Raw genomic sequence first — 21,679 nt, forward strand, 5'->3', positions numbered from 1 at the left:
AATGATACAATACAATATAACTGACATTAAATAACTTTCAGTACATCTGATATCTTACTCCTACCATTGCATTTTATATATAATAGTATAAGGAAAGAAGAAGAAAATATATTTTCCTCTATGTTATACACTCTTACACGTTTTTCAATCCTTAACAATGTACGTATAATTTACCACAGAATTCTTTATTTTATAAATCTTTTTATCTCTTTCAGGCAATCAAAAAAAAAGTTATATTTTACTTTACCTAAATATCAATTTTATAAACGTTAATTTTATACCTTGCTAAATTGTTACGGTCCATATCTGACCACATTTTTTTTGCCTTTTCTAATTGAAGCTATTCCGAGAAACTGGAAAGTTATAGTGGTTAAGAAACCCTATTGTTATATACATAAAGAGGTTGATACAATAGAGAAAAATGTTAATGTTATTTCAAATTATACAACTGTCAAACAATTATATTCCACTTTTACCGATGTAGCATATAAAGCGTGCATACCAAAAGCACAAGATAAATGGAAAAACCAACTTCAAAATTGTTTTATTGACTGGAATCTATGTTGGAAAAACAAAGTTAAGAGTATGTTGCACATAAAAAGAGTGGCTTTCTTTAATTTTAAGTTGCTACATAAAATTTTACCAACTAGGTGTAAGCTAAAATCATGGAATTTGTCAAACAGTAATTATTGTGAATATTGTAATGAGGAGGTTGAAAATGAAAAGCATATGTTATTTACATGCAAAGAAGTAAAACATTGCTGGGTAAAATGTTGCGCTATGCTGAAAACATGTTTTGCATTTACTCAGGAAGTTACATGGGAGAAAATTGTACTTGGAAAATATGATGTCAAAATTAATGAAAGATTTTCCATTTTAACTTTCTGTTTTTATAAAAGTAAAGTCAAACATAGACTAGGACTTGTCAAAAAATGTCCATGGTTAATGTTCACTGCGGAGTTAGAAGGTATAATCAATTGTGAGTTTTTAATTAAAAAAAAATGATTTCTTGTGAAGAAATTGAAGTGGAACATTACTGAATATTATGATTTTTTTTTTTAAATAAAATAAATTCATTGTACCTTTATAACATTATATACCTATATAATTTGTTGCAAAATTAATCTGCAATCTTATTTTACATGCAAACAAATCTAACAGGTAGTGATGATATTAAAGGTTAATTAAAATAATACATAAATAGAACAAATTATTCATATTATGAGTATAAAAACAATATTCATATTTTTAAAAAAATAATATATTTTACCTAAAACAATATATTCATATTATGTAAATTATAAGATGTGGACATTTTAAGTTGAAAAACATTATTGATATTGTGATTTTCACAAAAAACAAAATTAACTAATTTTACTTGATTATTATACCTGTGGAAAGTTTACGAAACTGTAGTTTTTATAGTGTAAGTTCAAACTGTAGATTTGACATTAAAGTTACAATATACGATATCAATATAGGCCTAGTGTATAAATACAATGCAAATTGTGAATAAATGTACCTGTTATAGTGTTACTTGGTCAAATTGTAGATGTTTTTATTCATTATATTTTAGGTTTCAATGCCTATTCACTCATTCATTCATTATTTCCATTATTTAGGATAGTACATCCATATTAAGAAAAAAAAATCATCATGAAATTAACAATACGATCTTCCACAAAAACATCCTAAAATATCAATTTGCACCAACGCTGAAGATGTAGGTTGTATTGTGGAAGTATATTGACTATGGTTTTAATTACAACTATTAGGACTATGAATTGAGTTACTCCAATATTCATAAAATGAGGGAATGTTATTTTGTTACAAACATCATGCTTACGCTATTATAACAGACAATACAGAGGCTACCACAATAATTAAAGTAGTGCGTTGCAAGCCAAGTAGCAATTCCCCAAGAATGAAAATCTTGAAATTGGAAGCTGTCAAACAATACTTTTAGAATATTAAATTATATACATCTTTTACCGTAAACATAAAGGATTAAGTATGCAAATTAATTAGCATTCCATTTATTTTAAGGCATAGCAAGTGATTGTTTCCATATAGTCGAATGGATTAGACTATGGATAGTTGATAGCGTGCAAACTAGAATCCCTCTAATATTTCGATATCACCTCATAGGAGGAGTGAGTGACATACAGTTAGTCTCGATAAAATCAGATTCTTTACTTCTCTCCACAAACGGAAAAATATGAATTTAAAAGTTGTGCGAATTAAACAAAATTTTCCTGGCCATAAGGAATATACTGTGAAAAATTGACTTAGCTAGATTAAACTGATATCAAGATAAGGTCATATACAAGTTAGTGTTTACCGACCAACCGACCAACCGACCGACATAGTGAGCTGACTAAAATGGGCAGATTTTGACCTTTTTTTTTTCGATATAAATGGTTACTATAGAACAATTGACATGCGCAGAAACATTATTTGACTCTGCGCATGTTAATTATGCTATAGTAACCAGTTATGTAAAACAAGGCCAACAGCCATAAGTCGCGTGCTCTCAGAAAAAAAAATGAACTTTCAAAAAGTAATGTACTTTAAAACTTTTCTGTACATCAAAACAGTTCAAAAAGTACAGAAAAGCGATAATACGCATAGTGATACCGGACCGACAGACAGACCGACAGACCGACCGACCGACCGACTGACATAGTGAACTATAGAGTCGCGTCCACGCGACTAAAAATATACTATAAAAATATATTTCTTATTTTATTTAAAAAATCATGAGTCTCCTCTCCTTAATTGCAAACACAAAAAACGATCTGAGCATGTGTAAATGTATATAAAAGCACTCAGATAATGTACAGAGGGCAGTATAATGATATAAGCAGTGAGTTAGGCAGATCATAAGTCAGCTCTCCTTAATTGCCTAAGTCACACAGCTGACTTAGGCAGAAACACAAAAAATATAGTATATTGATATAAGCAATGAATTATGACTTAGACACTTTTGTTATGAGGCTGTCGATATCATCTATATACAAAAAATGCTACCTTTAAGTAACAACATTTGCATCAGCTCTTCACATTAAAATTAACACTGATGAATTTAGAAAAGGAAAGTAGCAATAAAAGAGAAAGAATTTGTAACAAATGGGTTAAAAAATATACTATAAAAATGTATTTCTTATTTTATTAAAAAAATCATGAGCCCCCTCTCCTTAATTTGCCGAAGTCACACAGCTGACTTAGGCAGAAACACAAAAAAACGATCTGAGCATGTGAAAATGTATATAAAAGCACTCAGATAATGTACAGAGGGCAGTATAATGATATAAGCAGTGAGTTAGGCAGATCATAAGTCAGCTCTCCTTAATTGCCTAAGTCACACAGCTGACTTAGGCAGAAACACAAAAAATATAGTATATTGATATAAGCAGTGAGTTAGGCAGAAAAACAAAACAAAAATTATGACTTAGACACTTTTGTTATGAGGCTGTCGATGTAATCTATATACAAAAAATGCTACCTTTAAGTAACAAAAATGAATAGCTTCAGCTCTTCAGATTAAAATTAACACTGATGGTTTAAGAAAAGGAAAGTAGCAATAAAAGCGAAAGAATTTGTAACAAATGGGTTAAAAAATATACTATAAAAATGTATTTCTTATTTTATTTTAAAAATCATCAGTCTCCTCTCTTTAATTGCCTAAGTCACACAGCTGACTTAGGCAGAAACACAAAAAACGGTCTCAGCATGTGCAAATGTATATAAAAGCACTCAGATAATGTACAGAGGGCAGTATAATGATATAAGCAGTGAGTTAGGCAGATCATAAGTCAGCTCCCCTTAATTGCCTAAGTAACACAGCTGACTTGGGCAGAAACACAAAAAATATAGTATATTGATATAAGCAGTGAGTTAGGCAGAAAAAAAAAATTTTGTTTTAGACACTTTTGTTATGAGGCTGTCGATATCATCTATATACAAAAAATGCTACCTTTAAGTAACAAAATTTAATGGCATCAGCTCTTCAGATTAAAATTAACACTGATGAATTTAGAAAAGGAAAGTAGCAATAAAAGAGAAAGAATTTGTAACAAATGGGTTAAAAAATATACTATATAAATGTATTTCTTATTTTATTAAAAAAATCATGAGCCTCCTCTCCTTAATTGCCTAAGTCAGCTGTGTGACTTAGGCAGAAACAAAAAAAAACGATCTGAGCAAGTGCAAATGTATATAAAAGCACTCAGATAATGTGCAGAGGGCAGTATAATGATATAAGCAGTGAGTTAGGCAGATCATAAGTCAGCTCTCCTTAATTGCCTAAGTCACACAGCTGACTTAGGCAGAAACACAAAAAATATAGTATATTGATATAAGCAGTGAGTTAGGCAGAAAAAAAAATTATGACTTAGACACTTTTGTTATGAGGCTGTCGATATCATCTATATACAAAAAATGCTACCTTTAAGTAACAACATTTAATAGCATAGCTCTTCAGATTAAAATTAACACTGATGATTTTAGAAAAGGAAAGTAGCAATAAAAGAGAAAGAATTTGTAACAAATGGGTTAAAAAATATACTATATAAATGTATTTCTTATTTTATTAAAAAAATCATGAGCCTCCTCTCCTTAATTGCCTAAGTCAGCTGTGTGACTTAGGCAGAAACACAAAAAACGATCTGAGCAAGTGCAAATGTATATAAAAGCACTCAGATAATGTGCAGAGGGCAGTATAATGATATAAGCAGTGAGTTAGGCAGATCATAAGTCAGCTCTCCTTAATTGCCTAAGTCACACAGCTGACTTAGGCAGAAACACAAAAAATATAGTATATTGATATAAGCAGTGAGTTAGGCAGAAAAAAAAATTATGACTTAGACACTTTTGTTATGAGGCTGTCGATATCATCTATATACAAAAAATGCTACCTTTAAGTAACAACATTTAATAGCATTAGCTCTTCAGATTAAAATTAACACTGATGATTTTAGAAAAGGAAAGTAGCAATAAAAGAGAAAGAATTTGTAACAAATGGGTTAAAAAATATACTATATAAATGTATTTCTTATTTTATTAAAAAAATCATGAGCCTCCTCTCCTTAATTGCCTAAGTCAGCTGTGTGACTTAGGCAGAAACACAAAAAACTTCCTGAGCATGTGCAAATGTATATAAAAGCACTCAGATAATGTACAGAGGGCAGTATAATGATATAAGCAGTGAGTTAGGCAGATCGTAAGTCAGCTCTCCTTAATTGCCTAAGTCACACAGCTGACTTAGGCAGAAACACAAAAAATATAGTATATTGATATAAGCAGTGAGTTAGGCAGATCATAAGTCAGCTCTCCTTAATTGCCTAAGTCACACAGCTGACTTAGGCATAAACACAAAAAATATAGTATATTGATATAAGCAGTGAGTTAGGCAGAAAAACAAAACAAAAATTATGACTGAGACACTTTTGTTATGAGGCTGTCGATGTCATCTATATACAAAAAATGCTACCTTTAAGTAACAAAAATGAATAGCATATCAGCTCTTCAGATTAAAATTAACACTGATGGTTTAAGAAAAGGAAAGTAGCAATAAAAGCGAAAGAATTTGTAACAAATGGGTTAAAAAATATACTATAAAAATGTATTTCTTATTTTATTTAAAAAATCATCAGTCTCCTCTCCTTAATTGCCTAAGTCACACAGCTGACTTAGGCAGAAACACAATAAACGACCTGAGCATGTGCAAATGTATATAAAAGCACTCAGATAATGTACAGAGGGCAGTATAATGATATAAGCAGTGAGTTAGGCAGATCATAAGTCTGCTCTCCTTAATTGCCTAAGTAACACAGCTGACTTAGGCAGAAACACAAAAAATATAGTATATTGATATAAGCAATGAGTTAGGCAGAAAAAAAAATTATGTTTTAGACACTTTTGTTATGAGGCTGTCGATATCATCTATATACAAAAAATGCTACCTTTAAGTAACAACATTTGCATCAGCTCTTCACATTAAAATTAACACTGATGAATTTAGAAAAGGAAAGTAGCAATAAAAGAGAAAGAATTTGTAACAAATGGGTTAAAAAATATACTATAAAAATCTATTTCTTATTTTATTAAAAAAATCATGAGCCCCCTCTCCTTAATTTGCCGAAGTCACACAGCTGACTTAGGCAGAAACACAAAAAAACGATCTGAGCATGTGAAAATGTATATAAAAGCACTCAGATAATGTACAGAGGGCAGTATAATGATATAAGCAGTGAGTTAGGCAGATCATAAGTCAGCTCTCCTTAATTGCCTAAGTCCCACAGCTGACTTAGGCAGAAACACAAAAAATATAGTATATTGATATAAGCAGTGAGTTAGGCAGAAAAACAAAACAAAAATTATGACTTAGACACTTTTGTTATGAGGCTGTCGATGTCATCTATATACAAAAAATGCTACCTTTAAGTAACAAAAATGAATAGCATATCAGCTCTTCAGATTAAAATTAACACTGATGGTTTAAGAAAAGGAAAGTAGCAATAAAAGCGAAAGAATTTGTAACAAATGCGTTAAAAGATATACTATAAAAATGTATTTCTTATTTTATTTAAAAAATCATGAGTCTCCTCTCCTTAATTGCCTAAGTCAGCTGTGTGACTTAGGCAGAAACACAAAAAACGACCTGAGCATGTGCAAATGTATATAAAAGCACTCAGATAATGTACAGAGGGCAGTATAATGATATAAGCAGTGAGTTAGGCAGATCATAAGTCAGCTCCCCTTAATTGCCTAAGTAACACAGCTGACTTGGGCAGAAACACAAAAAATATAGTATATTGATATAAGCAGTGAGTTAGGCAGAAAAAAAAAATTTTGTTTTAGACACTTTTGTTATGAGGCTGTCGATATCATCTATATACAAAAAATGCTACCTTTAAGTAACAAAATTTAATGGCATCAGCTCTTCAGATTAAAATTAACACTGATGAATTTAGAAAAGGAAAGTAGCAATAAAAGAGAAAGAATTTGTAACAAATGGGTTAAAAAATATACTATATAAATGTATTTCTTATTTTATTAAAAAAATCATGAGCCTCCTCTCCTTAATTGCCTAAGTCAGCTGTGTGACTTAGGCAGAAACACAAAAAATGATCTGAGCATGTGCAAATGTATATAAAAGCACTCAGATAATGTACAGAGGGCAGTATAATGATATAAGTAGTGAGTTAGGCAGATCATTAAGTCAGCTCTCCTTAATTGCCTAAGTCACAAAGCCTACTTAGGCAGAAACACAAAAAATATAGTATATTGATATAAGCAGTGAGTTAGGCAGATCATAAGTCAGCTCTCCTTAATTGCCTAAGTCACACAGCTGACTTGGGCAGAAACACAAAAAATATAGTATATTGATATAAGCAGTGAGTTAGGCAGAAAAAAAATTTATGACTTTTTAAAAAAATGGCAAATTTTCGACATTTTTATTTTTCGATAAAACTGGTTACTATAGCACAATTAACATTCACAAAACCCATTATTCGCCTCTGCGCATGTTTATTATGCTTATACCTCCATGGCTATAGTAACCATTTATGTCAAAACTGGTTACTGTAGCACAATTGACATGCGCAGAACCCATTATTCGTCTCTGCGCATGTTTATTATGCAATAGTAACCATTTATGTCAAAAAATAAAAGGGTCTAAAATCGGAAATTTTTAGAAAATTTCCCTGTACTTATAGTACAGGGATTTTTCAAGAAATGGCCATTTTTCGACCTTTTTATTTTTCGATAAAACTGGTTACTATAGCACAATTAACATTCGCAAAACCCATTATTCGTCTCTGCGCATGTTTATTATGCAATAGTAACCATTTAAGTCAAAAAATAAAAGGGTCTAAAATCGGAAATTTTTTGAAAATTTCCCTGTACTATAGTACAGGAATTTTTCAAGAAATGGCCATTTTTCGACCGTTTTATTTTTCAATAAAACTGGTTACTATAGCACAATTAACATGCGCAGAACCCATTATTCGCCTCTGCGCATGTTTATTATGCTATAGTAACCATTTATGGCAAAACTGGTTACTATAGCACAATTGACATGCGCAGAACCCATTATTCGTCTCTGCGCATGTTTATTATGCAATAGTAACCATTTAAGTCAAAAAATAAAAGGGTCTAAAATCGGCCATTTTTCGAAAATTTCCCTGTACTATAGTACAGGGATTTTTTCAAAAAAATTACCATTTTTCGACCTTTTTATTTTTCGATAAAACTGGTTACTATAGCACAATTAACATGCGCAGAACCCATTATTCACCTCTGCGCATGTTTATTATGCTTATACTTCCATGGCTATAGTAACCATTTATGTCAAAACTGGTTACTGTAGCACAATTGACATGCGCAGAACCCATTATTCGCCTCTGCGCATGTTTATTATGCAATAGTAACCATTTATGTCAAAAAATAAAAGGGTTGAAAATCGGCAATTTTTAGAAAATTTCCCTGTACTATAGTAAAGGGATTTTTTCGACCTTTTTGTTTTTCAATAAAACTGGTTACTATAGCACAATTAACATGCGCAGAACCCATTATTCGCCTCTGCGCATGTTTATTATGCTTATACCTCCATGGCTATAGTAACCATTTATGTCAAAACTGGTTACTGTAGCACAATTGACATGCGCAGAACCCATTATTCGTCTCTGCGCATGTTTATTATGCAATAGTAACCATTTAAGTCAAAAAATAAAAGGGTCTAAAATCGGAAATTTTTAGAAAATTTCCCTGTACTATAGTACAGGGATTTTTCAAGAAATGGCCATTTTTCGACCGTTTTATTTTTCAATAAAACTGGTTACTATAGCACAATTAACATGCGCAGAACCCATTATTCGTCTCTGCGCATGTTTATTATGCAATAGTAACCATTTAAGTCAAAAAATAAAAGGGTCTAAAATCGGAAATTTTTAGAAAATTTCCCTGTACTATAGTACAGGGATTTTTCAAGAAATGGCCATTTTTCGACCGTTTTATTTTTCAATAAAACTGGTTACTATAGCACAATTAACATGCGCAGAACCCATTATTCGTCTCTGCGCATGTTTATTATGCAATAGTAACCATTTAAGTCAAAAAATAAAAGGGTCTAAAATCGGAAATTTTTGGAAAATTTCCCTGTACTATAGTACAGGGATTTTTCAAGAAATGGCCATTTTTCGACCGTTTTATTTTTCAATAAAACTGGTTACTATAGCACAATTAACATGCGCAGAACCCATTATTCGCCTCTGCGCATGTTTATTATGCTATAGTAACCATTTATGGCAAAACTGGTTGCTATAGCACAAATGACATGCGCATAACCCATTATTCGTCTCTGCGCATGTTTATTATGCTATAGTAACCAGTTATGTCAAAAAATAAAAGGGTCGAAAATGGCAATTTTGGAAAATTTTCCATCAGGGATTTTTTTGAAAAATTGGCAAATTTCGACCTTTTTATTTTTCGATATTACTATAGCACAATTGACATGCGTAGGACACACTATTTGACTCTGCGCATGTTAATTATGATAGAGTAACCAGTTATGTCAAATAAAAGGATCGAAAATTGCAACTTTTGGAAAATTTTAGAAATTAGAACACAGGATTCAACTTGAAATATCTTATAGCCACTTTTTATTCTTAACTTAGTATGTATATTTAGTATAATATGGTCGTCTGTTTGTTAATCTAGTATGTTTGAACTAGTATAGCCACTAGTTTATTATTATTAGTATGTATATTCAGTTTTAAGTACGGCCATCTGTTTGTTAACCTAGGTTGGCATTTATCAATATTTGCTTATATTTTTAGAATTAGTGTATTACACAATGTATTAATTAATAATGTATAATTACCATAATTGATTTAGCTTAAGTTAATATGGTTTATGGAATTAGAATTACATTTGTAAGTAGGCCTAGTTGTTATGTTATATATATTTTTTTTATTTACTAGTAGCAAAAATATAATAATTAAAAACAAACAAAAATTATACTAAAGTCATGAACATGGTCAGTGGTGTTTTAACACAAAAAACCTCCATAACGTTTTTTTATAAAAAGGACGATCAGCAACTTTTTTTATACATCGACTAAAGTTTGATTCTTGCATAGAGAATTTGTATTATTTTTGTTTCAACTTTACATGAGTTGCATCAGTTGCAACTCCACAATTGTTTTCTTTTTGATTCATAAGAACATAGCCGTTGTTTCCCCAGTTCGTCGACCAGGAGTTCTTAATAAGCCAGTAAGATTCTGACCCTATCTTACCATACCCAACTGCTAACACAGCATGATCGAGATTCTCTGGTTTGTTTCCTGAAATTCAAAAATATAAATATCACCTACTGTGGCAAATCGCCATTAAAATCGGGTGTGGCCGTATTCAGCATCCATAATGGAAAACCCTAAAGCTCTGACTACACTATTAAAAATTATGTGACAAATAAAATGTGATGAGTCACGATGTCGTCATATTACTCCCGTAGTTGGTATACACACTTTTTTGTCAAGCTAGTTTGATGGTGTAGATAGAGCTTTAAGATTTGAAAAATTCACCCATCTAAGTGAATACAACTGTTAAGTGTTTAACCCTTTGAAGACGCAAGTTTTCTACCCCAAGTGACTGAGGCTAAATAAGGCATTTTTAATAGATTTAGGAAAAATGCTAAATACATTTTTATGACTGTAACTTTCTGCAATTGTTGGTTTTACTGTTATGTGAAATATTTTGGCCTTTCCGAAAAATTGCATTTTTTTTTGGACCTAGGTCAAAGGTCCAATGCTCAAAAAGTGCAATTCAGTAACCCAAAAAGTCAATCCGTACATATACGGGCCTCACATCCGGGACAGTAAATTACCCCGTATGGGATACGGGCCACGTCTTTAAAGGGTTAAAGGAAAATATCTGCCTTCAGTGTACAGTAAACATTGAATATGGCTATTGCCTCTACTTAAAGATGTATTGTGCCTTTGTCAAATTCCAAAAAAATAAAAAGATTTCGAAAAAAAGTGGGTCATTTTGAAGTATCATAATAGTTATTAACTTTCACCAAAAAATAGTCGGAAAAAAAATCATTTAACTGAAATACACACGTTTTTGGGTTTAAAAAATAACTTTGACTTCCAGTCAAAGTTTTCGATCAAAACATATCTCATAATATTTGGCTGCTCTGTATGCATAATAATAAAACTTCCTCGCGATCTTTGTGAAAACACCTTCTCAACCGTGACAAGTTGTAAACAATCCTAATTAGCATCATATATGTAACTCATGGTTTAAAATCTATGTTAACTTTGTTTTCCAGACGAAATGTAATCAAATTAATTTAGCTATTAATTACGTAAAATTGTTGTTTTTGTCTTGAATTTGTCGTGAATAACTTTAATATTACTTTGATATGGCCAATTAAAATTTAGTATATTTTGACCTTCATTTTTTTGTGTTTCAAGGGACAATACATCTTTAAGGTGAGGACTGAGTAGAAAGCAAGTATCCAATCCCTACAATTGTTGTTTGTACTTACCACATGCCTTTTCGTAGTAGATTCCACTGGCGTAATACGACAACGACTTGTGCGAAGCATCTATCCCAACAGCAATAGGGCCAACATTGGCAATTGCATTGGCCAACTTACTCTGACTTCCAGATGTAATGTTATAGTAGTCTGTGATCTGTATAGCTATATTGGAACTATTAAAGTGGCACCTTCCATTCTAAAGGTAGTAGTGTATAAAAAAATAATACAGATGAGTAGAGATACAGTAATTTCATAACATTAACAACATCTTCAATTGTAAAGATAAGGTATAAAACAGTACTACCAAGGAAGAGTTAAAATATAATTCAATTGTAATTTAACTCTTCCCTGGTAATACAAATGTATAGATACAGTATTAGTTCATAATATTATATTATTAGTGACATCTTCCATTCTAAAGATAAGGTATAAATAATTCATGGCATCATCTATTGTAAATATTTAAAGGTATAAAACAATACAAGGAGTCAGTTAAGTTATAACATTAAATGGAATCTTCCATTTTAAAGATAGGATATAAAATATGTATTCATACTCATGAAACATGCTTTGAAATTTACCTTTTTTGTCACAGACAATAAATAAAATACCAATTATATACCATTATGATAAAAAATGGCGTAAAACAGTTTTGAAAGAAACAATTGAAATAAATAGGAATACCTGGCCAAGGTAATGACCATATGTTGACTCGGCCTGTAAACCTCCATTATCCCTTATCCATTCATAGGAACGCCACTCTTCACCGCCATCACAACCATTGTTCCCGCGTTTCCATGAGCAGTCCATTAGATTCTGTTGTGACAGACGAACCATTTTTCCTGTCTGCAAATTATAATTAACATTAAAAATTAAAGAATTGTCTAATATTCTTTAAAGCTCTGTTTACACTATCAAACTAGTTGGACAAAAAAAGTGTAATGTGCCCAAATATGGTAGTGATATGACATCATGTAAGGGCACATCATATTTTTTTGTCACATTAAGTTTGATAGTGTGACGCTATTGGATTTCACACAGGTTTTTTTTTTAGTATGTACTATCTCACACCAAATGACCCACAATCGTCCAATCAAATGAAAGGAATTATTTAGGTGTTATATAATATATAATGTTTTATTTCATTTTTTAACAAAGCACCTTGCATCTACTTGTTCATCTCACCTTGACTTGCTTGATGTTTTCGCAAAGTTAAGTTTGTGATGGCAGAAAAAGACACTAGATTGCATTATGGAGTCGCAAAATTCAGCGAAACGAAACTTTAGTGCTTACCTCAGCCACGGCTAATGTAGTGCATACAGTACAAAAAATACATTTTACCTGGAGAAAATAAGCACCCTCTATAGTTCCAGTTGCACCAAAACTCCAACATGAGCCACAAGTTGCTTGGTCTTTTACTTGACTGACAGCACCTTTAAATATTTAAATGCCATTTTAAATCAAATCATTCTTTGTTAAATTGTTAACAATTCCATTAGGCTTTGATGTTTTTAAAGACAGGAAATTCTCCCAAAATTGATCATAATTGATCTATATATTTGAGTAAAAATATATATAAAATCCAAAGAAAAATCAATTTTACAAAGGAAAATATATTATTTATCTTATAAAATTGTGAAAAAGTCATATATGTAGCAATACTTTTAAAAAAGGTGCTTATTTCATGATGCTTATTCTGCTTCACTAAACATTAAGTGGGATCATTCAATGTTGTTGCAAAGGGTTATGTTTTATAGCAATAGAAACTTTAAACCTGGAGCTACACTTTAATTAAAGTTTCTGTGCTCGGCGGCAGAACAGTAATTTTGCCTGAACAAGCTGTCTGCAGTAGATAAAAACCCCAACAAAATTATCTTTACCCTTTATTCTCCAATCCACGCTGTCTGGTATTTTGTTATCTTTAGCAACGTAGGGCAAACCGTTGTTTCCGCTCGGTGTGTACAATCTTCCTCGCATTTGTCGTAGTTCATCGTCAAATAGGTCAACTAGGTGGTTTACTTCCACTTTGTAGCTGAGATGCGCACGATTTGTTGAGTGAATAAACCTAGTAAATCATAGAATTCTCTACTATTAATTAAATGCATCCTTTAATTTTATTTGTATCATGTACCATGCATTGTTTTCTGTCATTTAAATATTAATATAGTAGTAGTGTCGACCGTTGTAATTGTAGCTAAAATATTACAAGCGCTGTATTTGTTAATGGATTGCTTGGCCTTCAACATTCGCTTCTTGATCTAAAGTTTATATATAGAACAGTTAGTAGGTAAGTAATTGATGTATAAAACAATTAATAGAGTACTCAAAATATTCTCCAAACATTCATAAAACGTGCACCCTTATTTTTGTTTCCTTCTCTTTTAAATTGTTCTGTTTTTGCACATTTTGGCCCTGATGCTGCAACCATGCCCAAGTACTTCTTGGTCACTCTGAATCACAACAAATTACCAGATCTCAATAGAAAATTGTTTCAATTGGAAAGTTTATATTTACCGGACATTATTTCTGAAAGTTGATTGCCTCTTTCGATGTTCAAATGCATCACTGTATTGCTTATTATGTATATCTTTGTAGGTCTCGTAAAACTTATTGTAACGGTCTCCTTTGTGTGGGCTAAAAATCTCTTGGTGTGGGTTAGTAATGATATGATGCTCAATACCAGGTCCAGGGAATGAGCCACACTTCAGACCTGTATTTCAATAAAAATTGTTATAACTAACAAAGGGTCAGGTTTGAAAATTACAATAGTGATAATGCTTGGTCCCTTGGATGCAACACAAGGACGCAAGCACACCGTAATTTGACCTTTATAAATATTATTTTTTATATAACACTATTATGCTTTTGGTGGAATGGGATGCGATTTCCAGGCTACTTTTTATGCTCATTGTAAGGCTTATTAAATAAAATAATACAAGTTTCGATTTCAGCCAAAAAAACAATTAATATCGACAAACTAACAAATAATGACTATTATTGAACACAATGTAATAGATAATAATAGAGAGTGTTAGTCACTAAATGTGTGCCAAAAAAAACCCCAGTATGTTCGCACCTTTAGGTAAATCAAACGTTGTATCAGGTATCGGTTTAGTACTGTATACATAATAGTCCACGTAATAACGATCGTAATGGGAACCAATTAATGTGTCATAGCCAATCATTTCATATCGCACAGGTCTTGGTGGTTGGCTCTGTGTCACCATGAATCTGTACGTGTTTGTCTTTTGGCCTACATCAACAACACTTTTCCAAATGTCTACTTCAACCTCATTTGCAACTCCCTGCCCTGCATACTGTTAAACAAAAAGAAAATTTCCATTGTAACAAAAGTAAAATGTAACTATGTTAAAATAAAACTTGTGTTTTCTGCAACTCAATCCATGTATCAACTCTTCATTTCAAAGATACATCACAGTAGAACCTATATTTAGGTGACGCCTATTAAGTGGATACTTTCTTGTGAAACGAACGAGAATGGAACTATATTTGTCAACACTACGGGCCACCCCTATTGAGGAGACACTTTCCTGTGAAGCAAACAAGGGGAAATATATCTGTAAACACTACGGCCAACCCCTATTCAAGGGTCGCACCCCTATTCAAGGGTCGCACTCCTATTCAAGGGTTGCACCCCTATCCAAGAGTCGCCCTCCTATTCAAGGGTTGAACCCCTATTCAAAGGTTGCACCCCTATTCAAAGGTCGCACTCCTATTCAAGGGTTGCACCCCTATTCAAAGGTTGCACCCCTATTCAAGGGTTGCACCCCTATTCAAGGGTCGCACCCCTATCCCAAGAGTCGCACCCCTATCCCAAGAGTCGCACTCATATTCAAAGTTTGCACCCCTATTTAAAGGTTGCACCCCTATTCAAGGGTCGCACGCCTATTCAAGGGTCGCACCCCTATTCAAGGGTCGCACTCCTATTCAAGGGTTGCACCCCTATTCAAAGGTTGCACCCCTATTCAAGGGTCGCACCCCTATTCAAGGGTCGCACCCCTATTCAAGGGTCGCACCCCTATCCAAGAGTCGCACTCCTATTCAAGGGTCGCACCCCTATTCAAGGGTCGCACCCCTATTCAAGAGTCGCACCCCTATCCATGATATGTGTTAACACTATGGCCAACCTCCATTCAGGCAACACCTATAGGGACACTTTCCTGTGAAACAACCAAGGAGTGATATGTGTTAACACTATGGCCAACCTCCATTCAGGCAACACCTCTATTAAGGGGGGACACTTTCCTGTGAAACAACCAAGGGGTGATATGTGTTAACACTATGGCCAACCTCCATTCAGGCAACACCTCTATTAAGGGGGGACACTTTCCTATGAAACAACCGAGGGGTGATATGTGTTAACAATATGGCCAACCTCCATTCAGGCAACACCTCTAGGGACACTTTCCTGTGAAACAACCGAGGGGTGATATGTGTTAACACTATGGCCAACCTCCATTCAGGCAACACCTCTATTAAGGAGACAGTTTCCTGTGAAACAACCGAGGGGTGATATGTGTTAACACTATGGCCAACCTCCATTCAGGCAACACCTCTATTAAGGAGACACTTTCCTGTGAAACAACCGAGGGGTGGTATGTGTTAACACTATGGCCAACCTCTATTCAGGCAACACCTCTATTAAGGAGACAGTTTCCTGTGAAACAACCGAGGGGTGATATGTGTTAACACTATGGCCAACCTCCATTCAGGCAACAGCTCTATTAAGGAGACAGTTTCCTGTGAAACAACCGAGGGGTGATATGTGTTAACACTATGGCAAACCTCCATTCAGGCAACACCTCTATTAAGGAGACACTTTCCTGTGAAACAACCGAGGGGTGATATGTGTTAACACTATGGCCAACCTCCATTCAGGCAACACCTCTATTAAGGAGACAGTTTCCTGTGAAACAACCGAGGGGTGATATGTGTTAACACTATGGCCAACCTTCATTCAGGCGACACCTCTATTAAGTGGACACTTTCCTGTGAAACAACCGAGGGGTGATATGTGTTAACACTATGGCCAACCTCCATTCAGGCAACACCTCTATTAAGGCAACACCTCTTTGTTTGGTCCGAGGTACAAACATGTGTAGAATAGATAGACAGCTTTGTTCATTTTCAAAATCAGATACTGTACCTACACTACAATAAGATAAGGAATAAACCAAAGTAAAAGTAAATATCAATAGTATGATGAACTTTGACCCATAATACAGTATTTCAGATAAGCTAAATGTTGCCAGTCTAGCCATTTTACATCTTTATTGGAGGCATTGACACACAACAAGCAACACCTCCAGTCATGCATATGTTATTTTTCCTACTTCCTAATAATTTCACAATACTTTCATTTCTTTTGTTCATTGTATCATGGAGGAAAAAATCTCCATGATTGTATTTTATTCACCTACATTTGTTAAATCAAACATGTGTACCACGACATACAATCAATCATCTTATGTTTTGATTTATAGCAAATTAGTGACATAAAATTAAAGTGAAAATAAGTTATTCTCAACTTTAAATGTGTAGTTCTAATTACTAATACAAATGCAATTTGATTATTTTCAATGCAGCTTCTTATGTGCTAGATTTCATTTTTGTTTCGCTCTACACTAGAGATACAATGCTGTACAAAACGGAAAAATTGTGGTGGCTTGAGACATTGCGTTTCCACCACAGTTTGTTGGTGTTCGAGCTGGAAGGATGTCATAAGTACATCGGCATAACAAAGTCATAAACTAATAACTGTAATGCCACAATTGAGCTCCAATAAAGATGTAAAATGGCTTTAGAGTGGCGAAATTTAAGCTTATCTGAAATACTGTATTATGGGTCAAAGTTCATCATAATAATGATATTTACTTTTACTTTGGTTTATTGCTTTATATTAAGTGTAAATATCTGATAAATGAACAAAGATGTCAAGTTAGAGAGTTGACTGGGTATAAGTTTAGTATTGTGACTAGTTGCAGTAATAACCTCCAGCCTTCCTAGTTTATTTCTAAAATATTATTTCTTTATATTAAAATCTAGTGATCTGACAGACACGATTTGCTCTTCTCTCAAATACTCTCACTCATAATCTGTCAAATTTTGACTTTACTTTATATGTATTTTATTTGTTTTCTTTCATTTAATATTATTCTATCTGTTAGTTAGTTTACTGTTAATATCATATTCAATTGTATTATCAAGGGGTCATCATGAAGCAAGCTTACTCTTCCAGCAAGGGCCTGAGATAAAAAATAAAGGTGTGTCAAATGTAGGCTACTTGTATAGCTACAATAAACAATAATAATTAAGTTACTTCTCCTAAACATTTTGAGATACAAACACAAACTTACATTGAAGTCAGAGACATCAGGAATAAAACTCTGAATAGAGACAGCACCGTCTTTTGTCCCATTCATCTGAAAGCATCCCGTTTCTACTTTACCTGTGACGGTTTCAGGAGAAATAGTGTAGGTGACGCCATAGTCAAAGCCAGCATTCTTTTCAAAGAGGTAAGTCTTGTCCAAACCTACAAAAAATTAAAAAGTAAAGTCAGTTTATTGTTTGGTTATTGCCAGGCTCTTACAAGCTAATAGTAGGCATTCACATTTGAATTTGAACAAAAAAATGAATGTATGAAAATACAGATATTAAGTGAAATTTTCCTTTTATAAAAGTTGGCTCTCTCTTACATAAATGCACAAGCTCTTTCCTTTCTAACCGGGAGCTTTTGATTTGAAGTTGAGGTAGTATTTCTTTTAGGCCTTTTTTTTATTATCCAGCAAAGGATCAGAGAGGGAAAGGTGTGCAGAAGTGCATCACATTGCATGATTGCTATGTGTCAGACGATGAACATCGACATGTCGACTCACCTAGGTCTCAAATCAAAAGCTCCCTATTCATTCTTCCTTCAATTTTTTGTTAATAAAGATTATTAATAAAGTATTGGTATAATACTATATTCCTATACATTTTTACCATTATAGAAGGAAACCAGGCTCCTTTTGGTCTTCACATCATAGTAAATAGAAAACTCCTCCTTCAATTCAGCGTACGGTAATTGCAGAACACCAGAGGCATAGTAGCTTCCTGTAAATGCTGGCTTGGGAGGATCTGCTTTCACTGATAATGAACCTGTGGAAAACAACAACGTTTGACATTAATACATCTTCACCTGATAAAGTGTGTCATTGTTTTAACACTAAAAATGATTACCATTGCACAGGAAACGGAAAAGTTATTATATTTGGTTAAATATCTATTGTCCACCAAACAAAAATAAAGGTGGAAACAAACTTATAATATTCTAATCCATTTTTGTTTTCGGACAATTATATCTTTTAAAGACTAGCTCCAGGTATAAAATTTATATTTATGATAAAATATAAACCAACAACATTGATAACGCCATTAATTGTCAGCGGTAAAGAAAACAAGTTTTGTGAAATAAGCCTTTTTCAAACAAGTGGTGCTATAAGAATATGTTGTAATGTTATACTATCGGAAATTCACCAAAATTGAATGTCATTTATGTAAATTTAAGTTTGCTTTTTTGGGAGAAAAAAAAGTGTACAAATAAAAAGACAGGGAAATATAATTTTAGAATTAGTTACCCAGTTAATACTTGTAAGTCATTGAAAATCGGTATAAGCCTACACGGCACAGTGCGTCGTTTAAACGTTGGTGGCGCCACAATCAATACAATTTAAAAATGTAATGCTTTTATTCACATTCCTTTCATACTGTATTTGCTTGTATTTGTTTACATACAAATAAAGAAAGCTCTGTCTACACTATCAAACTAGTTTGACAAAAACGTATGATGATAGACAGAGCTTTGGATTGGTGTATAGTATCATGTGACTTGACTCCATAAAACACATACAGATAAAAGGTAATCCTTTGTTTCACATTCTATTCCAACAATGGCTATTTCACTCTTCCTGTTGTACAGTAGGCCTACTTCCTCAATTGATGATTATAGCATAGAGAAATAACTCCATGGGTATGGTATATTCACAAACATGTCTAATCAGACAAGTCTTTTACTTATCTATGATTTCTAGACAATTATCTCTCCCTCCCACATATTCCTGGAAAACTAAATAATTAGTGTGGTATATTTTGCCTCGGAGGTATTTATCCCTAATACTAAATAGTGGTTAGATGTCCAAGGTGTAGTGTTTTTTAAGGGTTTAGTTTTCCTAGAATGTAGGATTTGTTGTTTGTTTCCCAGGGTATAATTTTCCCTGGGGATTTTTCCGGATGGTACAGTAGCTGTCTGTGTGATTTATGGTGAAGTGTCTGGATATGGCAGGTTATTTGTATGGGGTAGACATTATGTTGGGTAGAATTCCTCTCACTTTATGGATCATTTGCATGTTATCTAGGAAAATCAAATGCGATTGTATTGTTCAAAATGGAAGAATCTTGTCAGAAATTTCATAAAGGTCCAAGTTCCAGAAAAACATGCCACTGCACCTAGCTAGGTACTGTATAGGCACAGTACTTAAAATTGGCATACAATTACATCACCTTATTGCATGCTCTGTTCTTCTACAGTACTGTGTACAGTGGTTAAAATATTAGTAAATGATAAATATTTTGGAACACATACCATTTCATATGCATAATACTATGCTATTTTACAGACAAAAATTTAAAAGCTGACTGGTGGACTGACAATAATAATAATTAATAATAAAACAATCACTTTACTTGGATAAGTCTAGCTAGTAACAAAATATGATGAACCATCCTGGGAATTCCTTTAATTTTGGTACATGATGCAAGGACATAATACAATATTGCAACGCATTCAAGTGATTTGACCAATCACAATCAATGGATTATTCGAACAGTCGCTTGTCATTGGTTACCTTGCTTGCATTGCGTCTACGTCCTTGCGTCTCTAGTCGGAACCAAGCTGTAATGCAGTGTTACTTTCTTGTTGACATAAAAGTTTGCGGTACACCACATATATAATTTCGATCAATATACACGATCATTGGATTTCGCCATGCAAACCTTCAAACAGTAGTATTTTTCTTAACAACTCATCATATTCCTATCAATTAATTATTAAATACAGTTTTGTAATGTATAGCATGGAGTTTATTCTTTACTCCATGTGTATAGTTAAGTTAGTAAGTAAGTACATACAAAGAATTATTTGTTGATTAGATAGTAGTTTCTAGCCAAGTAAAACTAAATGTAAGTAGCTATCTTCTGTCCTTGTTGGTGGTATGGGTATCATAGTAGCCATACCAAAAAAGAGAGATTATGTGAGCAACACTGAGACTCTGCTTACTAGCCTACTACCTACCTGTTCTAGTTACTAAGTTAGTACTAGGCCTACTGTCTGTCGATAGACCCTACCTACTACTACTACTACTACTACTACTACTTACTAGCTTATTAGGGCCTAGCTAGTTTAGCTTAGTTAGGCTTAGTTAGCTGGGTTAATTTGGTTTGGTTGCTACAGTACAACTACAAGACAACGTGTAATGTCTAACTACAGTACAGTTATTAGAATTTAATACTAACCTGATAGGTCCACTAACAAAACAAACAAAACTATTACACACTTCATAACAAAAACTCGATCCTACACTCTCTTGACAACAACAAGCTGCACTGAAATTTAAAAAACAGTGTGTGCACATCACGTGGATTACAGCACGTGATAGGAGGAGCAATAAATCAGGTGCATTTTCTGCACGTGGTATGGGGCGCCGACATGTAATGCAATACAGTGAGCATTGTGTAGACACAATTTTTACTTTGCAGAAATTATATTATATAGTTTGAGAAGAAACTATGTTCAGAATTTTCGCATAGTTAGAAAGGATAAAATGTTCAGTCTTCGAAAAAACAGAATTCAATTTTATCTTTGAAATAGCCTACGCGTGGCCCTGTAAAAAGTTTTTTCAGAAGTAATTCAAACTAAAAATTGAACAAACAAAATAATAAAAAAAAATTGACAAAATTAGCCTTAATTAATTTATTTATTTTCTAAATAGAAGTAGTGCCTTCTATTCATAATAATAATAAACCCTTTTTATCATGGAGGTCTATTTTATACCTCCATGCAGCATGCTTTTTCATT

At 33.2% G+C, this 21,679-nt stretch overlaps 1 protein-coding gene across 1 annotated transcript; it reads right to left on the reverse strand.

The window, feature by feature from the left end:
- Positions 1-9,639: 9,639 nt before the first annotated feature.
- On the reverse strand, positions 9,640-21,213 carry LOC140062855 (digestive cysteine proteinase 1-like). Its single transcript, XM_072109227.1, has 10 exons — positions 21,118-21,213; positions 18,550-18,705; positions 17,925-18,100; positions 14,624-14,864; positions 14,062-14,257; positions 13,428-13,612; positions 12,889-12,980; positions 12,232-12,393; positions 11,554-11,743; positions 9,640-10,345 (listed from the first exon to the last, which is right to left on the reverse strand). Exons 1-10 carry the CDS (start codon positions 21,161-21,163, stop codon positions 10,152-10,154), a joined length of 1,638 nt encoding a protein of 545 aa, XP_071965328.1. The 5' UTR covers positions 21,164-21,213; the 3' UTR covers positions 9,640-10,151.
- Between the last annotated feature and the right edge of the window lie 466 nt (positions 21,214-21,679).

Source organism: Antedon mediterranea, chromosome 11 (genome assembly GCF_964355755.1).
Source record: "Antedon mediterranea chromosome 11, ecAntMedi1.1, whole genome shotgun sequence".
Taxonomy (NCBI): domain Eukaryota; kingdom Metazoa; phylum Echinodermata; class Crinoidea; order Comatulida; family Antedonidae; genus Antedon; species Antedon mediterranea.

Bases quoted from the DNA above. Each gene is read 5' to 3' on its own strand.
- LOC140062855 (XM_072109227.1), bottom strand. From the start codon at position 21,163: ATGAAGTGTGTAATAGTTTTGTTTGTTTTGTTAGTGGACCTATCAG. The intron at 12,981-13,427 runs GTAAAGATAATT...AAATATTTAAAG, and splicing joins CGTGGATTGGAGAATAAAGG to GTGCTGTCAGTCAAGTAAAA. The intron at 10,346-11,553 runs GTAAGTACAAAC...TTTGAATTTCAG, and splicing joins CTACTACGAAAAGGCATGTG to GAAACAAACCAGAGAATCTC.